The sequence below is a fragment of the Grammomys surdaster genome, unplaced genomic scaffold (assembly GCF_004785775.1).
Source record: "Grammomys surdaster isolate TR1022 unplaced genomic scaffold, NIH_TR_1.0 126278, whole genome shotgun sequence".
Taxonomy (NCBI): domain Eukaryota; kingdom Metazoa; phylum Chordata; class Mammalia; order Rodentia; family Muridae; genus Grammomys; species Grammomys surdaster.
Genome location: NW_021621078.1, coordinates 1,764,909 through 1,789,693, shown reverse-complemented (window position 1 = coordinate 1,789,693; position 24,785 = coordinate 1,764,909). Strand labels below are relative to the sequence as shown.

Genomic DNA, 24,785 nt, shown 5'->3' with positions numbered 1-24,785 from the left:
TGTGGTTCTGATGGGAGTGGTCTGCAGAGTCGTGTGGTTCTGATGGGAGTGGTCTGCAGAGTCGTGTGGTTCTGATGGGAGTGGTCTGCCTTTTGCTTCCTTGACCCTCATAGCATCTTCTCCTTAGAGCTCTGCTTGTCCGTGCTCTCTGCGCTTCCCTCCCATCTCTTGAAGTTTCCTTCTCACCCTCTGGTGCCAGGTCTTCTACATCTTGCCCCGACTGTTGGTGAATCCAGGGTTCAGCCCTCAGCCCGTTGCTCTCTCTGTGTGCAGGCTTCACTTCTGTGATTCTTTTCAGTCCCAGCCACTAAATCCCACCTTTGCAGTTGTGATTCCCACCCATCCCGTGTCCTGACCTCCCCTGGAGCTCAGGGTCATATGTCCAAATACGTCTAGGATGTTTGGATACTCTTTTGGGCTCAATGTGCCCCAAATGGAGAGTTCTATCCCCACCTCTGTCTAGATCTATTTTCTTCCTGCTTTCACCAGGGTCATATTACCAGTATCAGCCCGGTGCCCATGAGTGGGAGGTTTCTTTGGTCCCCAGCCTGAAGCTGTGCTAGCACCACTACCATCACCATCTCTGGTCATCTTTCCACCTCTGTGCCTTAAGCCTCATTGGATCCATCTTCCAAATTGGACCAGTCTCACTTCTACTGCCAACTGCTATGAGTCTGCTAATCTCCTCCATTCTAACTACTGAGTTTGCCGCCTCAGGTGTCTTCTTGCCCCCATTCATACTCATTGTTATTCAAACTCTGAAGCTATAACGGTTGCCGGAAAAGGTAAGGCTCTGTGGTGCTCCGCACCTAAGCCTCCAGTGGCTTTCCTGAGAGAAGCTTCAAACTTCAGTCCAGACTACCAGGCTTGCTACAGTCCGGCCTGTGTTTACCTTTCCAGTGTCAGCTTACACCACTCTCTGCTTCCATTCTGCCCAAGGTACAGAATCCTTTCATTTAGCTCTCAAACGAGACAACTTCATTCTGAACTTGGGGCCTATGTGTGGTGTGTCTTCTGCCTGGGACACGGTTTCTGGGGTGTCCCCCGTTGTGTCTCACCATTGTTTAGGTCTCACTCTCACGTCAGATAGACTCATGACAGATCCTAACTACATGAGATGAAACACCTCGTCCACGTTGCTTTCATTGCTGTCTAAGCCATCATCCTAGTCCACTGTCTTCTAGACGAGGTCCTTACTAGTTCAGAGACCCTGCTGCCACTGAAATTACACGTCACTGCCTGTCTTCTCTACCCCACGTAACTAACCTTATAGACTGTAAGTCCTGTGAGGGTGGGGGTGTGACTCCCCATGTCCATTCACTGTGGTCTGGTATGCAGTCAGCACTCAATTAATATTTATTGATGCATGGCTGAAACCTCTGAGGGGAAGACTAGGGATATAAACAGTTTTTATACAAATCCTTATTGAATACATCTTTTTTTTTTCAGTACTGGAGATAAACCCTGGGCCTTGAGCATCCTCAGTAAATGTTCTGTCAAAGAGAAATATTCCCAGCTCTAGGTATCTATTTATTTGTACATAGAGAAGCATAAAGTATAGAAAAATCCTCTTCTTAGCACATACGTCCGTGGTCCCCACCCTTTACATGGTATGCTACCGTCATCATCATCATCACCACTGTCTCCATGTTTATCACTCCATCATCTCCACCATCCCCATCCCCATATTTATTACCAGCCCCCGTCATCATCATCAACATCATCATCATCAACATCATCATCATCACTACCATCATCATCAACATCATCATCATGACTACCATCATCTTTATTATTCTCTTCACTGTCCCCATGGGGAGTAGCAGCGTATCTATGGTGCATGTGCTGAACAGTACACTTTTCCTGAATCTATCTCTTTGGGTTTTAAGGACATTAATTACAGCGATGGAGGTTAGTGGCTAATTTGTATCCACATATTTACAAATGAGGGAACTGATACGCAAGATCACCCAGCTTCCAGTTCAACAAGACATTAAATTCAACCCCTGGGAGATGTACGGGGTCTTCTCTTTAACTAGCTCCCTCCATGCCAGCCTCCTGTGCTGCCAAGTCAGATGAGGTAAGCCAAACTCAGGACTCACTCCCATTTTAATGCCTGGTTAAGAAATTGCCCTTGAGCCCGTATTTCATACTGGCAATGTAGAAGAGGCTTAAATTTCATGACTGCTTCAGGTGAGTGTAAAAGAACTTTTTTGGTTGGTTAAGGAAAAGGAAATTACAAAATTAAAAGAGGGGAAAAATAAATTACTGGTGACTGTTTTTACTGCCTTTGCTTACACTCCGGAGTGGAGAATTAAAAAGTTATATAGCTCAGGTTTCTGTCTCTGACTTATTGCAGATGACTCCTCCATGTTTATAGCGTTTCTCCTCCAGGGGACCATCTCCAGACAGTCAGCAACCCCCTGATATAGGTTACTGCTCTCTGTCCTGGAACCCAGTGGGCCCTGTGAACTCAGCAGAACTGTCACTGCAGACATGATGTAAGGGCCAGAGAGACAAGGCTTATTTACCATTCTTCTGCTTGGAGAACAGTTCCTTTATTCACTCAACAAGCACTGCAAGGGACAAGTGGCTGTAGGGAGGGTCACACTAGGGTTTGGTATGGAGAGCAAACACCCAGCAAAGGCCAAAGCTCCAAGCCAGAAGCCCTTCTAAATATCCTTAGCATCCCCACCTCTCAGATGGGGAAATAGAGGCACAGAGAGATGAGATGGGCTGCCTAAGGTCACTGACAGAGACTTGCTTTTCATGACTCCATATCTTAAAGAGTTTAAAGGCTAACAGGAGAGGAGATGGGGAAGGGAGAAAGGTGGGATTAACTGGGGTGGGGGAGAAAGGACATCACCATTTAGAGCTAGGCTCCACAAGGGACTCTATCTGGTTCCTTTATTATCTTGAAGAGCACTCTGAAAAATGTCTGATGTAGCTGTTATACGGATAAAGAATTGAAGATCCAGAAAGATGAACAAACTAGTCTAGGACAATTAGAAAGGGGCATTGCTGGGATTTGAACTGACATCTTTCTGGGTACCACTAACTGGGTGGCAGGTGAGCTGTGCTCAGCCTCAACCACCTCATGTATCCTGGATGGATTAGGTCCATGGAAAAGAGAATTCTCTCATTCTTAGACATCAAAGCCTTACTACTTGGAATCAGGTGGGGACCAGGGACAGGGGCTGCATTCCTTTCTCCTAGGCACTGGCTGAGGGTGCCATGTGCCCTCAGACCACAATGAACAGAGAGCTTGGTCCCACTTGCTTGCAAGTAGGCAGTCTGCAATGTTCTCCTTGACGTTCAAGGATGAAAATAAGGAAACCCAGCATCCCAAGGTGACTTTTTGCCAAGGCACTGAGGTAATACACACAGGACAGCAAAAAGGCTACCCTCTAGCGCTCACCAGGAAGCAAGCATGGGGAGGGGCTAGCCTAGATCAGATACAAATTATCACAAAATTCTAAACCTGAAAACAATGGTGGGCAGATCCCAAGGATACAGACTCCTTGCCTTTTCTGACAGGACTGGCTGCCCAGAAAGACCACCCAAGGAAGACTTCAGAGGTCCGTAGAGCCAGTGAACTCCAGTTACAAAATATATCTGGGCTACAATCCACACCATTGGGATTTTGACCTTGGAGGCTGAACCTGTGACCTTTTTTGTTTGTTTGTTTCCCCGTATGATTCTAATATATAGCCAAATTGAGAAATGCCGGTACACCATCTCCTCTATTTTCCAGGTGGGCACCAGTGGCTCAAAGAGGGGCCTCAAAGGATGCACAGCAATAGAATCCAATCCTGATCTTCCAGCCTCCATCTTGGGATTCCTCCTCCATTTCTTTACTGTACAGTTGTGACAGGACAGTGGTCCGGTTGCCTGAGAGATGGGCATCCCCCTCATTTCTTATCATCAGTATCTCATGACCTGGGAGAGCTCTAGGCACCTGGGAGGCCCAGGCTGAATCATGTCCTGCAAGACTACCTAAGCTGGTTGCGTACTTCAGAGAACTGAGGCAATTACCTAATGTGTTAGCAAACCTGTCCCTGCGGCACTCCTGTGAGCCAAAGTCATAAATACGAAATGGTAATTTCTCTCTGGAAGTCTGCCTCCTGCCTCCCATACCATTCCCTCCCACTCAGAAATCACCTACCACTGCCTGGTTGTCCTGTCCCGGCTGGGGCGGCAGTAACTCTGAGTTATTTAAACATCTCAGGCAAAACTTTCATCTTGCGGTCTGAATCATCATGCCTAACCTCAGCTTGCCTCTGCAGCCTACTGCCTGACCGGAGCGGATTCTGCTAGTCTTCCATAGATAGTAATAAAAATGCCCTGCAAGGACTAATTAATGGCTCCCAGAGGTTTTCATCTTTGTGCACAGTGTAGACTTGCACCAGCTCCGGAAACTGGGTGAGATGAGCTAACTTGTCATGGAGAGATGGCCTCCAACTGGCTTTGTGACCTTGAGCAAGTCATTGCACCTGTTCTCTTCTGGGATCTGTAACTCTTCTCTTGCTTCTCTTAGCTTTATGAAGAACCACCCCACTGCTTGCAGGTACTAGAAACAAAGCCTTTCCCTGGGAAAGTCTAGAGTAGAGCCCACAGATCCTATTCGTCCCGGATCCATGGACAGTCTTGAAGGCCAACACAGGGAAGATGGGATTATGGGATTCCAGGTAGAAGGAATAGCATCTGTAAAGGCTCGCTCCATTGACCATTCCAAGATTCCATTCAGATTCCAAGACTCAAAGCAGTTCTGTGCAACCAAAGACAAGATGAGTGAAAGTCAGAGCTTGGAGATCTCCTGGGTGCTTGGCCTTATCTTGAAGGCGGAGGGAAAACAAGTGATACCTTTAAACAAGAAGGACTCTCAGATTAAAGATAACAAAATGGTTATCGGGTCCCCTTTTTCAGCACTGAGCTGGAAAAGCTACTGAGGGGGACTTATCTGTTGCTTGGCTACGGGATCCCACAGGGATGAGGAGATTGAATTGATGCCTTGGCATGGATTACCTTTGATATCCTTTGAGCCCAGCACAGTACCTAGTCTATAGAATACATCAGATGCATATATGAACGAGTAAATGAATCTGTGAATAGTTGAATGAACAAAAGAAAGAGCAAAAGAATGAGTGACCAAAACACCCAAGGAGCGTATGAATGACTCCATGAACTGAATGAGTCGGAAAGCAGGTGTGCAGGCTGCCTCGGTGTTTCTAAGAGCCATTAGCAACAAAAAGCACAGGCTTCTGGATGCACTACCTGGGGATTGGCCTGGTCATAGCACAGGTCTCTCAGCACTGGGCTGCTCAAAGACAACGACTGATGACTGTGATCATGAAGGAGGTTCTCCTTCCGTTCCCACCACTGGTCCACTGATATCTACACAATCAGAGCAGGAAGCAGACAAGCCTGGCGGCTCCTCTATGCAAGGGACTCAGATATGCAACTCTATTACCATTTCTCCATTCACAAGGTCTCTGAAGAGCTCTTCATTTCAACAGCAAAGACAAAAGGAAGAGGTATTCTTTGCAGTTGCTGCAGGGCATGTAGCTCTAAGGGGGGGAGGGGGTGCTGGAGCTGGAGCTTCAGCCTGATGAAGCAGCTGAGCTTCTTAGGGTGCGACTAAGCACAAGGGAGCCCTGCCTTGAACCCCTATTCACCACCACACAGAGTAGAGTGGCATGTTGAAACGTAGCCAGGGCTGCCCCAGTTAGAAGCTCTGCATCCTTCTTAGGCTAAGCTGACCCCTCTCCTGGCCTTGGAGATCCTTGCTACATAGATTGTGGCCCATGCGCCAGTCTGGTGTCAAGTAGCGCAGGCATCGAATGAGAGCTTCTCAGACATGCAGGGCATCAGGACCCATTTACTGAACCAGAGTCTGTATTGTTGCGATATATTCCTGGGTCACTCTCAGGGACATAGAAATTCCTGATCTTCAAGGAACTCTGCTCGGGTAACTCAGGTGCCTCTGTGGAACCTCTTGTCCAAGTATTCAAATCCTTACTAGGTTTCACATGTTCTCCACCAGGACAAGAGACAATATACCTCTAAGAGGGGACAGTGACATTGACACCTGCAAAAGGTATACATTTAGACTCCTGCCAACAAGTCATCACCTACTATATATAGCCCAGCACCATCCAGGCTCTGGCATTAGCTGGATAAGTTTGGTCAAGTCAAGCCTTGATTTCTTCATCTGTCAAATGGGAATATGCTACACCCTGCTTTTTGACACCTTGTGGTTATGTCAAAGGAAGTGAGGGATTTGCATGCTTTCTGTGAAACAGAAAGCTTGGGAAAGAGGGCTGAGCAACTTGCCATCCAGAGGTGACATTTTCAGAGACTGGGTGAAAAGACACACCTATATGTCAAAGGCTTGAGACCTCTGGCCTCAGGAAGCCAGGCCAGCCTAGGAGGAGGTGCCTAGCAGTAGGATGCCGCATTCCACAGAAAGCTCCGCAGCCCCCACTTGTGAATCTGTGATGATTGAATTCTTAGGGTTGCACTTTCCCATTTGAAAGGAGAGCTGCCTAGAGACTCAAGGCTCCATCCCATTAGCATGCTAGGGGGTCAGTGTTTCCAGGCTGCTCGGGCCACGTTGTTCCTGCACACTGTGTGGGTGAGGGAGGCAGTTACACTTCGGAAGGAGCCAGATGTACCCACAGCACAAAGAACAAGGGCTGGAACTGTGGAAGCTGAATTTTTTAGTGTTGGAAGGAAGGAGGCAGATGCTTCTCCCATGCTGGCTTTGGTTTGCAAGCTCCACACTGAATGGAATTCTTTCCTCATCCCTGAGTGGCCTCCCTTTCTCACCTTCCAGGTCTCCACAAAGATGCCCCTTCCTCAGATACCAATCCCACCCTGCTCCTTGTTTTTAGACACCCTTCTCTGCCCCCCTTGATATATCCCTGGCTCTTAAAACATCACAGTATTTGGGGTTATCAATTTGTTTGCTTGTGATGTTAATGGCACAACCATCTCTCAACCTATAGTGTTTCTTTTCAATCTTCCATCCTATGTATGTTAAAAAAAAACACTGGGCCTGGTGGCATAGATTCATAGTCCTAGCTGCTCGGGAGGCTGAGACAAGAAAATCACAAGGTCCTGATCTACCTGGGCTACAAAGGAAGTCCAAGACAGCCTGGTTAAATTAGTGACCCCTGTTTCTGGATAAAATATTGAAAAAGAAAATATCTGGAGATATAGCTCAGTGGTAGAGCACTTGCCTAGCATGTAGGAGGCTCTGGGTTCAATTCCAGCATGATAGATAAGTAAATAATTAAAAGCTGGGTCCTTCCTCTATAAATTTGATTCAATAGCTGTGAGCTGTGGCTATAGCTTTTGTTTCCTTTTGTTTGCTTGTTCTGGTGACAGGGTGTCCCTTGGTAGAGCAGGCTGGTCTTGAATTTGAGAGGATCCTCATGCCTCAGCCTCCAAAGATGGAATTAGAGGTGTGAGCCCCCACACTCAGCTGGCCAGGGGGTTTTGGTTAAGCCCTCCGATCCTTTTGTTCCTCATGGAAACTGGGAAGCCTGGCTTCAGAAGAGGCTCCCTGTGAGGGATGGTCGAACTCATGTCCTTGTGTTGCCAAGCCATACCAGGCTCAAGCAGGCTCCCAGGAACTCTGTGTAGTCGGAATAAATGAATAAGTCCATAGGTATTGTGGAGTGATGACTCTTCTGCCTTAACAGCATAATGAGAAGATGGCAGCTTTGCCTATAGGGAACAGCGCCAAGTGCCAGGCAGCTGTGGTGTTTGCTCTCAGAGAGATGACAGTTGACAGAGCTAGAAACACTAACTGCAACCAAGACCAAGAAAGGAAAGGATTCCACAATGGGCCTAGATCCCTCTGCTTTATAGCTGCCTAATGGGGAGGCCTGGCTTGATACTACCACAGAAAAGGTGCAGTGTTTTTAAAACAGAATTATTCTTTTGTTTCAAGTGTGTAGTTAAAAAATTTCAAGTAGAGAGAGAGGTGCAGGTGGAGATGCAAGCTCTCCCCAAAGCACAAACCCCAGCCCCAGGGACATGTGAGTTCATCTCCAACCCCAGCACTGAGAACAGACACATGGGAGAGGCAGGGCACCCAGGGAAGGCAGCAGCTTGAGCAAGGGCATGGATGTTGGGAAATTTCTTGGAAACAGTGAGAATCTCATAAGTGACTTGGCACAGTAGCTCAAGGCCATGAACTCTTGACTCCACAGGGTTAGAAGGAGGGATGGCAGCCAAGGTCACAGGGCCCATGGGGACTGTCCTGTCTCATCTGCTAGTTAAGAGTCTTGGAATGTGATAGAGAGCCAGGAAGGAAGTAGGTGGGAATCTATCTAAATTCACCGTGCAAATCGCTGTCTATTGGCTGAATGTGGTAATGTGGGCCTGTACTCTCATCACCTCATGGGGAGAAAGGTAGGAGAATTAGGTGTTGTAGGTCAGCTTGAATTACCTGAGACTCTTTCAAAATCAAAACAAAGGAGATCCAAAAAGCAAAACAAAATCAATAATACTGTCTGCTAAGTCCTCAGCAGGATGTACCCCATTAGCCTGGACCTTGATTTCTTCTGTAAAATGGGTGCAACAGTATGTAATTCTTAAAATGTTGTTCTGAGGGGTTAAAGAGTATTACTGTCTGAGCCTGACACATCTCATCTCTGGCAGGCTAATGCTTTGAACACTTCTTTCCCAGATGGTGGTGCTGTTATCCATGGGGAGTAGGCCATTCCGGGTTGGTCTTGAAAGATGAATCTAGCCCTTGTTACCCACAGTTCTTTATGCTTTCTGTCTTGCTACAGTGTATAGCGCCTTGGCCACCTGCTTTAGCTGCCAGGAAGTCAGCTGTGCCTTCTCCAACCATGTTGGACAGCAACTCTCTGAAACCATGAACCAAAATAAGACTCCCCTTCTGAATTTGTTTCTTTCAAGGATTGTGGTGACAGTGGCAGAAGATAGAGAGTAAGCCTGGTGCATAGCAGGTTTTTTTGTTCTTACTGTCCCAACTCCTAACATCAATTCATTTCATCATAGTTGACTTTGTGGAGTTCATCGTCTGCATCTCTTAGCAATGTCACTTTTGCCAAGGCGATCCCCTCACTCCTGGCCCACAGGGGTGCCTGATCATTTCCACCTGCTTCTGGTTTTCCTCCGTGCCACAGCTCTCCCGACTTGAGTTCGCTGGCTATGGTAAACAGGACATAGTTCTAGCCATTCTAAAGTCACGGTATAGATTAAAGGCTGGGATGCTATCCTCGGCTGTATAGATTAAAGGCTGGGATGCTATCCTCGGCCGGATCTTTAAAATGAAACTCCTTAGATGTGAAAAATGTAGTTCGGTTTCCATGCCTGGTTAAAAGATTGGATGCTCATAGAATATGCAACAACAACAACCCCAAAAAAGGTTCTCACTCCATGTACCGTCAAAAATGTAATGTAATTATTGCGATGCTAAATATCCCCAGCTGTTCTGAGATATTTGAATCTTAAATCAAGCCTGTCTGCCTGCATCCCGCGCTTGCAGCTGGGTGTGTATCACACAAGTCCAGAGCTGGGAAACTTCAGGCAGAAACTTCAGGCTCACATCTCCATCTTGCTAGCTAAAAGGCTGGGCTTTGCCCCAGCACTGAAATGAGAAGCCCCCCAAGTCTGAACTATTGGCAGTCTTACCAAAGAGAACCATGTGCCTTAACGGGGCCGTGCAATCTGGCAGTCTATAAGCATCTATCCAGATAGTCTTTCAAATCCATGTGCAGGGAGCATAAAGAGATAGCGTAAAATAAATGGTAATAAAGTGAATAAACACGCGTCTCACTCCAGAGCCTTTGAGGTGTTTCTATAAATCAAATTCTTTCCATAATTTGCTCTGTGAGACTGGGGTGAGAAGCAGAATCAAACCTCATCTACTTTCCCGGGCAGTAGGCTCAGATTTATGGATGTGAGTTCACAGTGGATGGCCGTGCCATTTCAAAGTGGGAAAATAATTTTTGTTGGGAGGGGTTCCAAGAGAAGATTAAACCCTTCACTTTCAGAGATCAGAGTATCAACAACTTTCAGATCAGATATGCCATCAGAATCGGGAAGGGGGTGGCCAGAATACAGATGTGGGGAAGACTGGAATGGCTCAGACCCAGAGAGTTCACAGAGGGAACTCTGGTGCTTTGGAGATAGAGGGTTGGTAGGCTGAGCACAAATATCTCCAGTGCCCCTCTTGGATTCCCATTTAATAGTTAGATTTCTTTTCTTCAGATCGTGTGTGTGTGTGTGTGTGTGTGTGTGTGTGTGTGTGTATGTGTGTATGTGTGTGTGTGTTTCTATGTAAGTATGTGCACATGAGTGTAAGTGACAGAAGAGTACCTCAAGAGGAAGTTGGAACTTCTAGAGCTGCAGTTACAAGAGGTTGTTACCTAACTGATGTAAGTGCTGGGAACCAAACATGGGTCTTCTGCAAGGGTAGTATGAGCTCTTAACAGCTGAGCCATTACAATTACCCTGCCCCGCTTTGACCACCACCCTATTGTGTGTGTGTGTGTGAGTGAGTGTGGTGTGTATGTGTGTTTGAAGACACACATGAAAACCAGAGGTCCCATAAGCTATCTTTTAAAATTATTTCTCCAGTGTATTTTTTGAGACGGTCTCACTGAGCCCATAGCTCACTAACTGGCTACACTGAATGGGCCAGCAAGCTCCAGGGATCTTCCCCAGTGCTAATACTACAGGCACTCTTCCCACATGGGGCTTTTATGTGAGTGCTGGGAACGGAATGCAAACTTGGTTCTTTGTGCTTTCTTGATAAGCACATTACCAACTGAGCCCTCTCCTCACCCCTCCCTCTCTGAAGTTTAAATTTGAACAGGATACTAAAGGCACTGGCTTGCCCAGAGAAGTGTGATATAAAAATTACATAATGCTTTCTGGCTAGACTTGTGACACAATAGGAAACTAGTGTCTGGAGCCTTGGAGGACCTTCTTGGAAGAAGTGAAATTATCATTCATTGAGGGAAACATTAGCTCCTACATCTGTGATGCTTTTATACACACAGGCATACTTTCTGTATTGACAATTAACTTACACCCACTATGACTGATTCTCAATAAACAAACTGTAATAGATCAATATGCTCTATTTAAATTTTACAACAATCACGAAAGGAGCGTATGGTGTGGGCTTTACAAATGAGGTAAGAAGTTCCTACCAGCTACCCACTTGATACCTGGTGGAGCTGGGATTTGAACTTGAATCTGTCTGACTCTTTCCTTTGCCCCATGCCTTTTCCCCAGTTTCTGAAGCGTAAATTTCCAAGCTTTCATGAATATAAGTGTGATTAAATTACTCCCATGATGCTTTGGAAAACAGATGTGTGTTTGTTACACATTCTTTTGTTTTCTAGATTTTTTTTCAAGAAGACCCTGCCTGCTCTAAAATTACCCAGCCTGCCTCAGTACTGAGAATGATGATTTGTTCTAAAACACACTTTATGCATCTAAAGCCAGTTTGGCTGGGTCAAGTTTCTTATTTTTCGGTAACAAACTACTGCAAATTGTAGTCACTTCAAACAATACACGTTTATTATCTTTAAGCATGCTGGTCAAAGTCTGCTGAGAGTCGTACTGGCTCTCAACAAGGTGTCCACGAGGCTGTGCTTCACCTTGGGGTTTCAGACTGAATCTTTCTTTTTTATTTCCTTGTCTTTTGCAGCTTCTAGGGGCTACTGCCATGGCCACTTCCTGTGTTTCCACTATCATTGCTTCAAATCTCTTTCTTTGACTCTCTGCTCCAGGGGCTTCATCTCACATTTTGGCTGCCCAGTCCCTCTTTTTTTCTGATTTACCTCCTTCCCTCCCTCTGTCCTCTACATCTCCTTTCTGCTGAGCCTTACTCACCAGGCAAGCAGTCTATCAACAAGCTTTCTCTCTAGTCATCCTTTTCTCCATTTTATGTAGAGAAACTCTCACGGAGTTGCCCAGGCTAGACTTGAACTTACTCTTTAGCCCAGGCAAGCCTCAGACTTAGGATCTTCCTGCCTCATCTTCCTGAATATCTGGAATCATGGGCTTGCACCACCAGGACCGACTTCTTTCTCTCACTCACAAGGGCCTACCTATGATCACAAGGGACTCATGAGGATGATTAGGATGTCAAATTCTTAACCCCATCACATCTGGAAAGGTAACACTGTCCCGGGCTCTAGAGAGAAGGGCATAGGCAACTTCTTGGGGCCATTGCTCATGGCATTTGGTCTTTAAATTTTATTGGGCCCGCATCCTGGGGAGTAGGGAAGAAAGGAGCCTAGCAAGGAGTGTTCGCCAAGCTCCACAGGGAACTCAGGCAATGGAAGCAGCATTGCTTGGGACAACCTCTGCTACATCAAAGCTATTACCTTTGCACCTATTGACCCTAATTTCTTATAGCAGAAGCTTTGTCTACCTATCCTAGTGAGCTCAACATCCCTCCTCAGATCTTCCATCTTTTCCTCACACTAGGATGCTGGTCCCCCATAGACTTTTACAGAGCCAGGGAACTGTACCTATGGTGCCCCTTGATTTTCTGGGGCTTCAAGAAGTTCGAAACCTTGAGTCTCAATGAGTGGATCATGAATCAGCATTGTCTGCATCACCAGGAACTTGTGAGAAATACATGATAGGCCCTATCCCGACCTACTGGATCAGCAGGCACTGAGGTTCTAGGCATCTTGCCATGTTATAGTTAGCTCAACCTATAATGTTCATTGGGGACACTGGATGCTATTTTACATATTCTTCTGTTCCCTGTGCATGATGCTAAGCAGGTCATTTCCTTCTTTGGTGTCCGTAAGAGAGCAATAGGTACCCTCCATCACTATGCAGGAATGAACTGAGGTGGGATGTGTGTTATAGTTTCCTCACTAGACTGGGATGATGAAAGACAGGCTTGTTTGGCCAAAAGGAAATGATTATGGAGTAATGCAAAGAAGGTTAACATTCGGACCCTAAGATCAGTATTTCTTCTCTATGATCTCGGGTGACCATCCTGTACCTCAGTTTCCTTATCTATAACAGGGAGAAAGGGACACTTTCTTGTCTGGTCCATTGCCAAATTGAAATAAAACAGTAGATGTAAAAGTTCCAGGTAGAGAGTAGGAACTCAGTAAATGTGTGTGGGAATCCGAGGAAACAATTTAATAAGCAAATTAACCGTGTAAACAATGGTGTCAGGGAGACTTTTGACATGCTCAGGGAAGCAAACAGCCCGGCCATCCACAGTCAGTTTGTTTTACCAACAGTTCAATGTTCTAATTATGAATGAATCATCTGTTTGTTAGAATCAGCCTGAGTGGGATCTCAGATCAGTAACAACCATGTTTGCAAGTTATCAGTGTCCTCAAAAGAATGAGAAGGGCTCATAGCTCTTTATTGACCCTGGAAACTGTAACAATTTCATTTGTTTAGATTGGGTTGGGATACAATGAAGACTTCCTACTCCTGAGCACTGCACCTACCATAAGGTTGCTGCCATGCCACTGATGGATGGGAAGTTCATGCTGGGGCCTCACTTGTTTTTTTCCCCTTCCCTTCTCCCTCTCACTCCGCCCTGCTTGCTCCGGCCCCAAGATTTATTTATTTATTATATGTAAGTACAGTGTAGCTGTCTTCAGACACCCCATAAGAGGGCATCAGATCCCATTACAGATGGTTGTGAGCCACCATGTGGTTGCTGGGATTTGAACTCAGGACCTCCAGAAGAGCTGTCAGTGCTCTTAACCACTGAACCATCTCACCAGCCCAGATTCTCACTCTTTAGAACCATCTCGCCTTCTAGGGGTGTGGGTCATGGAATTTAGCAGAAGTCCTGTGGTCCACACCAACCAACCATCAGTAGAAACTTCTCATGAAGGCTTGAGGAACTGAGTGATCCCCTTCCAGAAAGGTTTAGCCTTATCAACACCCAAAAGTCAGCAGCTTTAGAACTGGGCCAATCTCTGGTTAAAACCGCACTGAGCTGCCTCCTGATTGTGTGACCTGTGCTTTCCCTGAGCCTCGATTTCCCAATCTGAGAAATGGATTCCACAGTGCTCATGAGATTTTCATAAATCTGAATATGACTCAAGGGACAGTGCCTCACACAGATCCCAGTCCCACTCTTAGTATGGTAGGGGCCTCCGTTCACAGCCAACAGTGCCGATAGAGCACCCTGACCTTTGAGAACCTCTTTGCCAGAAACAGATTAGATTGATGGTCATCTTGATAGGTCAGTGACTGGCACACAGTATTTATTGAGCCCTGGTTGAATGGTTCTGAGTATCTACCGAAGCAAATCAGCAGGGTCAAAGATACACATGTACCGAGCAAATGGCCTGGTTATTGCTCCAGCAATTCCTTCTCAATTGGGAAGGCATCTGATTGATGCCTTCATGACTGGCCACAGTGGCCCCCAAATAGCCACTATCAGAATTAGCCTGATGTGGGTCAATTTGGATATCCGCAGACCTGGGTAGAGTTTACATTTGATTCCCTAAACTAATTTCCCTGAAGTCAAATAACCAGTAGAGGTCTTTTCATGTTCCTTGTATAAATGTCTATTTAATCACCGTCCTGTCTCCAGCACTTCAATAACGTGTACGTTTTCCCCCGTAATCACTGCTTCAGCTCTGCAAAGAAAAGAAATGGATGGCCGAGATGCTCCAGCCATCTGCAGGATTGGAGTCCACTTTCCCCCTGACTGCCCAGTTGAACGGAGAACTCTGTTGCTGGGTCCCTCTGGCCATTTGGCTCATATTGCATTATTGCAGAAGGGAGTCTTGTGGTCAAAGGCACACAGCTGGCCAGGGCCAAATTGAGGCTGGACCGGACTTCCTAGAGGATGCGCCCCATCTCCTCCCCATCGCTGCTCCCTTCCTATGCTGCTGCAGAAAGAGCATTTGCTCCCACAGTCATGGCAACTTGGATTTGAACTTGGCCTTGCTACCCGCTGGCTCTTGACTTGAAGCACATTGCACACTCTCTCAGAAGGACATCTCCTCCATTTACAACACACGGGTTATCACAAACTGTCCAGGGTTACTATGAAGATGACGTGAAACAAGCCAGCCAGGGCTGGCCTGTCACAGACGTCCGATGCTATCTGCCTTTGCCCTTCACTGTAAATGCCCATGCAAGTAATAAAAATGGAAACGGCTCCCCTTTATCGAATGCTTGCTTGATGCCAGAAACTGGTCTAAGCACTTTACACGTGGTAGCTCATTTATTCCTCTCTCTGTAAAAGGCAGACGTATTTCTTTCTTGACTCCCTAAAGCGATCCGTCTTTACAGCCACTAGGCTGCCTGGCCTAGCATCCTTTCAATAGAATTTGCTGATTTTAAACAATATGTTACTGAAATCGTTTCTTGTTTTTGACTCTTGGCTCATAGCAGCCAGTTTTCTTGATATGGTAAAAATGTGATTAAAAAAACAAAACAAAACCACAAAACCCTAAATGTTTCCTTGGCTTTTAGCGTGGATGAATGATCCAAATCTGAACTAAAGGTTAACTCTGACAGAGAAGGGGATGAAGCGAGTCATACGGGAATTCCCCGACAGGCTTAGGAATGAGCGTGAAAGCTAGGGGTTGAGGTCCAGGTATGACAGCAGAACAACAGAAGGGAAACATATCAGAATTTTTACTGCAAATTTCAAAACTGTAGTTGAGCCCCCAGGTTCCGCTCACTTCCTTGCCTTGGGACCTTTCAGCACTTCGGCCGCTGCTATTTTAAACATGCCCGTACTGCAAGGCACTGATCCAATCTCACTGCATTGTGTTTCCTTTTGGGCTCTCTTATTTGTGCATGCCGTTCCTTTGGTCCTTTGTCTCTTCCTCTCGCTTGGAACTCCTATGTAGTCTTTGAGATTCATCTCAGATGTCACCTCCTCCAGGAAGCCATCGGAGGTCCCCACTCACTCTGGAGCCCACACTGTATGCCCTCGGCTCTGGTTCACATATCTCTTGCAAGTAGCTGAAAGGTGTTTACCAAGCCTTATTTAATTTTATACCACTAGCATCTAATAAAGACCTTGGCACAGAGTTGACATGGTTGATTCAAGGACTAAAATAAGAATGAGCATGCTCACCTCTCTCAGGTAAGTAGCCATGGTAAGATATGATAATTATGGTGATAATATTTAGAACCTCTTACCACCATGTACCAATACACGGTGCCTAGCTAGTTTTTAATATTTTAGCAATGGCTCCTGAATATTAAACATCGACTATCATCCAAGATATCTCCTGTTACCTCTTAGACAGAGACCTTATTACTGGAGGCTCCAAAGCAAAGTGTCTGCCCAGGGAATACTGGTAGGAAGGAACAGACCTAAAGCCCAAGACCAGGTCTGTTTGACTTGTCCTCCTGAAGCACACTGTTTCCCAGAGAGGGCACTGACCGCTGTTCTTGAAGTAGAACCTAGCCAGCATTGGCCCATCCCTATTTCCAGCCTTTTGGTTTTTCTTTTACGGCCCCTTGGGCTCTCAGAGCTCCTTCTCACAGCTCTGCTTCCTGCCCAGACTATTCTCTCCACTGCCAGGAGCTACAGAGGAGCCAGAGCAGAGCTGAGGTTCACAGCTGATGCCAGGGAAACGACACAGGCTTTCAGAAGAAGCAGGCACTGCTCTGTTTGACTGCCGAGTGATGAAACCTTCCCCAGCTTCAACAAATCCAGAGCCATCAGTGAACACACCCAGAGTGTGCCTAGAGAATTAGCCCAATGTCCTGCCCTCCGCAATACGTTTCTCTCTTATTGGTGTTTGTTTTCAGACATGGGACTAACTAAAGACAGCTGGTACCTTCCCTGAAACTCTCCCATAAACGCTCCACCCTTCACTTGTTGCTCTACCATCTTACACCGTGAGAATTCCAGGGGCCTAGTAAGTGCTTAACTGCCTGTTCCTCGTGTCACAGGCTGCCAGCTTCCCCCTGGAAATGCGGTTTACAGTATTTGCTGGAGGAAGTCAACCAAGACCCCAGAAGATACGATCTTGCAGATATCTTGTGAAGATACTCATTTTCCAAGCCTCTCCTGGGCATCTACTATGTGTCAGGTTCTGTGCTGGGAAGACAGCAGTACAACTACACACAGTTCTTTCCCTTGTCTAAGGGAGAGGCAAGCAGTCTTAGCAGGTACAGTGACATACACAGGGGAATAGAGAAAAATGGGAAGAAACCTGTCTATGGGTTTTGTTTTTGTTTTGTATGTGTGTGTGTGTGTGTGTGTGTGTGTGAGAGAGAGAGAGAGAGAGAGAGAGAGAGAGAGAGAGAGAGAGAGAGAGAGAGAGAATCTGAGCAACCATGTGACCCAAGAATTCCCACTCTCAGCTTCTACATCACAGGGCCATCCATGAAGGATGGCTAAGGCTTCTCCACAGAGCAGGTAGAGGAAAGAAAGCATTTCTGATGAGATCTACTCAGTGTCAAAAACTCCCCTGAAGTCACTTCTGAAGTCTACAGGTAGAAAAACAGCAACCCACAGTATGTATGCCTTGTTACAGGGCCCGAAACTCCCAGGACAGGAGCAGACGGATAATCCACTAGGGGTCACTTTGAGTCCCTAGGGCACAAGCCTTTGGGGAAGTAGTACTTTTACCCCCTTGTCCTTAGCTCCTTATCTCCCATCCCATACAACTCATGCCTGCCCATGCCTGTCTTGGAGGTTGAAGCCAGGTGTTGTCTCCTCAGCATGCAGACTTAGCTTAGGCTCTATCTACCTAGACCACCTGGAATGGCTCCTATTCCATTCTCCCAGCTTCTAGGAGGCACCAGACTGGTAGGGGAGGAGGCAAGAGTCTGACTCAGGCAGGTTTTTCTGATAGCAGCCCAGGATCAGAGAGGAAGGTTCCCCGTGGCTTCTGTGTAATGAATCTGGCAGTATACTAAGTTAGACTTTGAACTTGCTGATGTCAAGCAGGAGAGTGCTCTTTACAATTCCCTCCTCATTTAAAATGTAGGGATAAAAGCCATTGCTAATCTGGGTCCTCTGTGATATCGGAAGGCAATCCAGGCTGTCAGAGGGCAATTCAACCTGCTTTGTAAACTAATCGTCCAATGCAGAATTACATCGGAAAGGTTGTGTGCCCCAAAACTTAGAGCTCATACTTAAATATAACCTTGAACTTCAGTCTAACTCAAGAGGCTGCTCACCAGTGTTCAGCCAAAATCCAACTGACCCCAAGTGTCTCTGCCTGTATTCTTTGGCTTTTCTGCACTATGCTTGAGGTTCTAGAAGAAGCCTTGCATAAGTGTATGTTAGCAGCATTTCCCACTTACAGAGGCAGGGAGTCTCAGAGGAGACGAACGGTCAGAAGGCCAGCTGAAACCCTCCCCAACCCCCCAACATGGAATGTGTTAGGGAGGGATAAGTCATGATTACTCTATACTTAGCAAAAATCAACAGAGTAAAGACTGAAGCTAAGGTTGGAATCGCAGGCAAGAGATAATCAGAACAGCCAATCAGAGACCTAGAATGACCAGCATCAAGCCAACACCTGTTGCAAACAGTGGCAACTCTGCCACCCCAGGAAAAGCTTTGTCAGAGACAAAATCCGGAGGAGAGACCATTCTGAGAGCACTACACTCGGATGCACACCAACCTTCCCTGCACTGGTAGAAAAGCCAGAGCCCACCTAAGGGGCGTTTACACAGGAAAGGTTGGACAGGCTTGTACCACGCTGGGTCCTGGCACCAGAGCTCTTCTGAGACAGACTGCACAAGGCAGATACCTTCTGCCTGACATCTGCGTTCTCCAGACCCACAGTGTGGGGGAACAAGCATAGCAAATGGCTCACAAATCTCCAGCACAACTTCTCCTGGCCCTGGCTGTTTACATTTCTGAGCCTGGTGCAAGTTTCCCACCTAAGGATATTCCTTCAGCCAGGAAGATCCACATTAACACCTTACAGGAGCAAGGAGGGTGGGTGTGCTCATGGAGCGCCCCCCCCATCAGCAGAAAGGTACCACTGCCTTAAAAAGGGGTCTACAACTTTGGTGTTCATTGATGTCCTGGGAGTTTTCTCCTAGACTTCGTGTGGAACTCTGAAATCATATGCTGTTTAGGATCTTATGCAGAGTTCCTAAAACACTTTGCTAGCCCATCTTTTTGAAGGATTTTGTATTGGTTCTCTCCAAAGAGAACAAGTTCCCAATTTAAGACAACTCTAAAGTCCAAACAGACAGCAGTAGCTTTGAGTCCCATGAACCTGGGGGGGGGGGTTACCACTATTTAGAGAAGAGACCACAGATAGTAGAGGGAAGAGTTTCAGAGCTGACACCGGAAGGAACTGTACAAGGAGACTCTAGTAGCATTAAGGTGACTTCCTAGACACTGCCAAGACCGAGTTTCCCACCACCTGAAAACTCAGGGGACTTGAGAGTGGGCTCTGCCTGGGCACTGAGGAGAGGTGACACCCAGTCAGGAAGTGGTGACACTCACAGGGGCCTGGTGTCCAGTCCCTAGGGCCCACCTAAGAGCCTCAGGACGCCTGGGAAGCGCGGGGTCATAAAGGGCGGGTTCGCGCGGAGGGCAACTCACTGAGGAGAAGTTGTGCGGGCCACAGAGCTCGCCCCGGTACTTGCAGGAGAGCAGCATGTCCTCCAGCTGGTGGCCCAGACGGTCCATGAAGGCAGCGCTGATGCCCTCGAAGTGGCGCGGCGGCAGGAAGAGGCGGAAGTCGGCCAGCTTGCGGAACCACTGGCGGCGCGGCTCGTCGCCCCGCAGCAGCTCGCTGACCAGCGGGCGCGCCGTGCGGTTGGGCAGCAGCAACCCTAGCCAGTGGCCGGCGTAGTAGAGGTCCCCCTTGGAGAGGCGCGGGAAGCGCAGGGGGTTGTTGTTGCACACGGTGACAGCGGGGAACGGCAGCTGGCGGCTCCACTCACGGTGCACTCGCGTGTGTGACGGGAAGCTGAGCCAGTAGAGCAGGCGGTTCGAGGACCAGGACAGCAGCAAGCCGAGGGACGTGCAGAAGGCCAGCACCCACAGCGCCCGCCGCTGGAAAGAGCCTCCTGCCGCCGTGCGCCCCGCGCACATGTGCCGCAGCCCGTGCAATTTAGTGCGACTCAGGGACGGCCGCCCCCTGCGGGCGACCCCTGGCCCCTGCAGCGCCCGATCGCCGCTCCGGTCCCCCCCGGGCTGCCTAGCTGCCGCCACCGCCGCAGGCGCCGGCTGCTCGCGGGCCATACGGAAACGTCCCGGGCCGCTGAGCGCGGTCGCGGGCAGCCGGGCTCCGCTGCTCCGGCTCATTCATTCAGCCTGAGGCTGGCGACAGCGGCGGCGGCCCCGGCCGGGCGGAGCCGCCATGGGAGTCCGCAGCAGCAGTGGGAGCAGCAGGAGCCGCGCGCAGCCTGCGCAAGGGAAGCCTGCGCCCGACAGGAGCTCCGGTGGCGCGGCATGCCCGCCCGGCGTCGCCGCCGCCGCCTCCGCGGGCGCTCGCCCGGGACTGAGTGCCGCCTCGGCCCGCCGCCCCTAGCTCTGGCCTCTCCTGAGTGCCCCCCACCACCACCTCCAGGCTCCGCTGGCCCCGAGTCTTCCAGAAAGACGAGAGTCACTGGGCACTACCTCCGGAGGGGCCCCATTGGGAGACGCCTCTCCAATCCCTGGGCGCTGTGCCCGCCGACCTATCCTGGTCCTGGACCTCGGGAGACCCTGAGCTGAGTCTCCCCTGTGCCGATTAACCCCAGTTTTTACGCTGATCCTGAGAGAGAGACCACTGGGCCACCATGCCTGGTTTGGCCAGTCCCAGGGACCCCACTAGTCTGGCCCTTAGCCCAGTAGTGCTGGGACAAGCGAGGGAAGGCGCCAAGGAACGAGCGCCCCCAGAGGCACTCCGCTGCTCCAAGCTCGGCGGGTGGGGTGGGTGTGTACTGGGGTGAGTGGTCTCCCAGTGGCGACTTCCTCCTTCCCTTTCCTCCAGGACCCTTCTTTCTCACGGCTGCCGGGGCTGCTTTCCGCTGAGAGGCTCCCAGGCTTCCTCAAGTCCAGTTCCTGAGTCCCGCGGGGTGTCTATGTCTTCTGGGGCCGGGGGCTTCTCAGGGCGTCCTGCGGAAAGCCTCTCGCTGCCGGGCCCCTCCAAGGTTGCTGGTCCCGGGAAACTATCGCTTTCCCCTTCGGCACAGAACGTCTTTAGAAAAGCCGGAGTATGCTGTTCCTTGCCTCTTATCCTCCCTGGGAGCTGGGAGCTGGGAACTGCGGAGCCCAAGCAACACCTCCTGGGGCTGATCCGGACTCGCTGCTGATCGAAGCTCGCAGCTCTGTGGGCCCGTCTCCTCTCAAGACTCCAAGTCCACGATGGCGATGGCAGTGGCGGCGGCTGCGCTCCTCTCTTGGTGGCCCGGCCCTCCTCGGGCCCCGGGCGAACTTGGGCAGCAGCCGCGCGAGGCTGGCGCGGCTGGGCTCTGAGCACCTGCTACTGCGCTCGCTGGCCCCGCGGCTTCGGGCGGGCGGGGCGGCGGCGGCCCAGGCGAGCGCTGTGCGCTCCTGGAGACGCGGTGCTGACGCTCCCGGCTCCTCCTTGCTGCATTTTAATTCCTGGCCACTGTGGCCGCTGCACACCGAGCGGGAAGCCTCTTGTTGAAGTTGCAGGGGAGGTGGGGGGCGGGGAGGGGGGCAACACAGATGTGGTCGGTTGTACTGGCTTGTGGAAGAGATGGAGAGTAGTAAAGACGCTGTGTTTATGTGCAAGCCGTGTGCAAAGAAATGTGAGGGGACGCCTGGGCGTGTGAAATGGGCTGGAGAGAGAAGGGACTGTGCAGCGTGGGCACTTGAGCAAGTGTGAGTGTGGTGTCGTGCAGGGGTGTGTGTAGGATGTGAACTGTTTATATGTGAACCGGCGTTTGTGCCAAGTCTTCAATTCGGGAGGCTGCCTGTGGGTGATGTGCTGCGGCTGCTGGAATGTGTCATAAGTAGAAAAGTGCCTATGGTGGGCTGCATGTTCTGTGTGTGCACATCCTTGGCAGTGGGTATGAATGAGTGTAGTTTCCCATTTACATGTGTATGCATTTCTTTTAGGAAGGACTATGCTGGGAGAATTTACAAGACTTCTGGCAAGGTGGACTCAAGGGGACAGCTCCTCTCTTCTGCCTGTAGAAACTTAAGTGCCCCAGCCCCTTTCTCTGGATGTGTTCAGTCAGGCAAAAGGAAGCACCCAAGGCTTTCAATAACTCCTGACACTTTTAACCCTTTAATGCTGCCTTTTAAGTATTCTGCCTATATTTGGGGGGTGGGGTGCCAAATGGGATTTCCAGGTACAGCTGGCTCCATTTTCTGAGTGATCTGAGGGAGGACAGGGCTTGCCCTAGCTGGCACAATTAGGCAGTGGTTAGCTAGATTCAAGGTTCAGATCCTAAAGCCCTGACAGTTTTTGCTGTCTCACAGGGTCTTGAGGTTTTCAGCCTCTGGATCAAGGCTAGGATCCTGCTCCCATGGCTGCCTTGGCATGCAGGGCACACAGAGGGTCTCTACACATACTTTCTAAACATCACTGACACGGGTAGCCCTCCAAGTTCCTTATTTTTGGGATAAAAGGATTCCCAGACATTTTTGAGAGTAGATGCAATAGATGAAAGACCCAGAGCATGGGAAGACAGGCACCCCAGTTGGTGAAGTATCAGAATTTGGGGACAGGAGACTGGAGGACGAAGACTTGGGAACAGAGGGGAATTTACAACTTTCGTGGGATTCAGACAGATCTGTGAAATGACCAGTAGGTTTCTACGAAGGAGGCAAAAAGGACTAGAGTGGATATTCTATTCCCACTAGGCTGGGGTTTCCTTCCATGAAGCAACTCCTTGTATCTAGGCTCTGGAGAAGACGTTCTCTGAGCCCTTCATCTCCCACTCACCCACACAGCCACACACACGCACACATATGCACAGAGAACGCATGTCCATGTACACAAGCACATGCTGTGTATACACATGTCCTACCCAATTCACATAACTGCACAAATACATCTGACACATAATACAAAATTTGACACATTTGAACATACATACAAACATGCATGCTGCGATCTTGCATAAGCATACAATACATACTATACATTGTGTGTATATATACAGTATACAAATATACACAACCACACAATCATATATTATCCACATAATGCATTCGTTCACAATCCTGTGTGTGTACACACACACAATGCACATGTATTATGTGTATGGATATCCATCCTCACACTCAAATACACAGCTACACGTACCTGAAGGCTGCCACTCTTCCTTCTCCTCCTCCTCTTCCTCTTTGTCCTCCTTCTCCCCCTTCTTCCTCTCCTCCGCCTCCTGTTATTTTTAAGATAGTGTTTTTTTCTGTGTAGCTTTGGCTGTCCTGAAACCTGCTCTGTCGACCAGGCTGGCCTCAAACTCAAAGATCTACCAGCCTCTGCCTCCAGAGTGCTGGGATTCAAGGCGTGTACCACCACTAGCTGGCTCATGTGCCTGGGGAAGAAACTGTTGCTGCTGGCCAGTGCTGAGATTCAGCTGTGGATCTGGTTGCCCTGGAAGCACCTGTCAGTTGTTGGCTTTGGCAGGAAGTTCTGAGGGTGCCAGTGTACTGGACTCCCAACAAAAACCTCCTATTCTAATATTCTTGGCTTAGACCGAGGATCCCTGCCTTGGGATTCAGGGACCTTTTCTAGCCAAGGTGGTAGCCTAGAGGCCTGGATGTAGCTACTGTTAAATCAGCCAGAACAAGCATGTGACATCTCTCAGTATCCTTACTCTGGAGTGACACAATGCTCTGTTTTATCAAAAGTCATTCTGGTTGGTTCTGCTATAATGGGCTTTTCTTTCCTGGCCGTTTCCTTCTTGAGGTGTACACACATCACTGTGGGCTGACCGAGTGTCACCGTTACTCTGTTTTTTTCCTGTCTGTTCTCCAAATGGACAGCAGGTACAAGGGAGTCGGGTATCCTGCTTAGGCCTCTATGGATCTTGGCAAAGAAACCGAGAATATGACTTTAAGCAAGGACTAGTGTCTCTCTTTTAGTGACCGCATGCCTCAGCATGTCTCCTAGGCTGACTGAGATGCCCCTCCCTCTTCAGTCAGCCCAGCAAAGTTCTTCTTCCAAATCCCATTGCCTCCTGCAGGATGGTTCCCTTGGTTCTTTCTGATGACGTGTCTTTTTATCTCTACGATCCCAACACTCTCACACCTTGTGCTAATGTCACAGAGACAGTTCTTGTCTTAGCACAGTGTCCTTGTGTGTGTCCAGGTCTTTCTTAAGGACTCTGAGCCTCTTAGAGTACAGAAAGTACATCTCATTCATATTTATGTCCCTGCCTCTCATCCCACTGTCTGGACACATTGATGACACACATTGATACAGGAGAAGCAGGGAAAGGAAATAATGTGTCTTAAAAATATATTGCATGCCAAGCATAGAATAAGACACAGTTTGCCTTTATTTCCATCTCTAACCCTTTAGGGAAGGAATTTTGCTGAACTAACAGCTTGGAGCAGAATCGAAGTGAGTTCTAAGTCTTTCCAATGTCTAGCTTTTCTCCCTTATATATTACTGCCTCTTTAAATAGCATTGTAATAGATATCACTACCACTACTACCATCATCATCACCGTCATCATCCTTCCTTCCTAATCCATAGGGAAGTTTCCAAATGTTTTACACTAAAAAAGTTTCATAAATGTTCTAAGTGTTTAATCCATCTAGAAAAAAAATTTTTTTACTTCAAAGAGACCACAGAGAGCTTAGTCACTTCCTTGAAGCCACACAGCTACGAAGAAGAAGAAGAAGAAGAAGAAGAAGAAGAAGAAGAAGAAGAAGA

General features: G+C 48.4%; 1 protein-coding gene across 2 annotated transcripts in view; it reads right to left on the bottom strand.

Annotated features, from left to right (window-relative positions):
- The window catches only part of Asic2 (acid sensing ion channel subunit 2), a 1,057,576-nt gene that overhangs the window by 246,262 nt on the left and 786,529 nt on the right, over positions 1–24,785 (bottom strand). Inside the window, exon 1 of one of the 2 annotated variants that reach the window (XM_028759359.1) lies at positions 19,538–21,272. The exons of the other annotated variant lie outside the window; for it this stretch is intronic. Coding sequence (XP_028615192.1) covers positions 19,538–20,245 — 708 coding nt within the window. The 5' untranslated portion in view covers positions 20,246–21,272. Of the gene's footprint in view, positions 1–19,537; positions 21,273–24,785 lie in introns of those variants that run through there. 2 annotated transcript variants of the gene reach the window in all.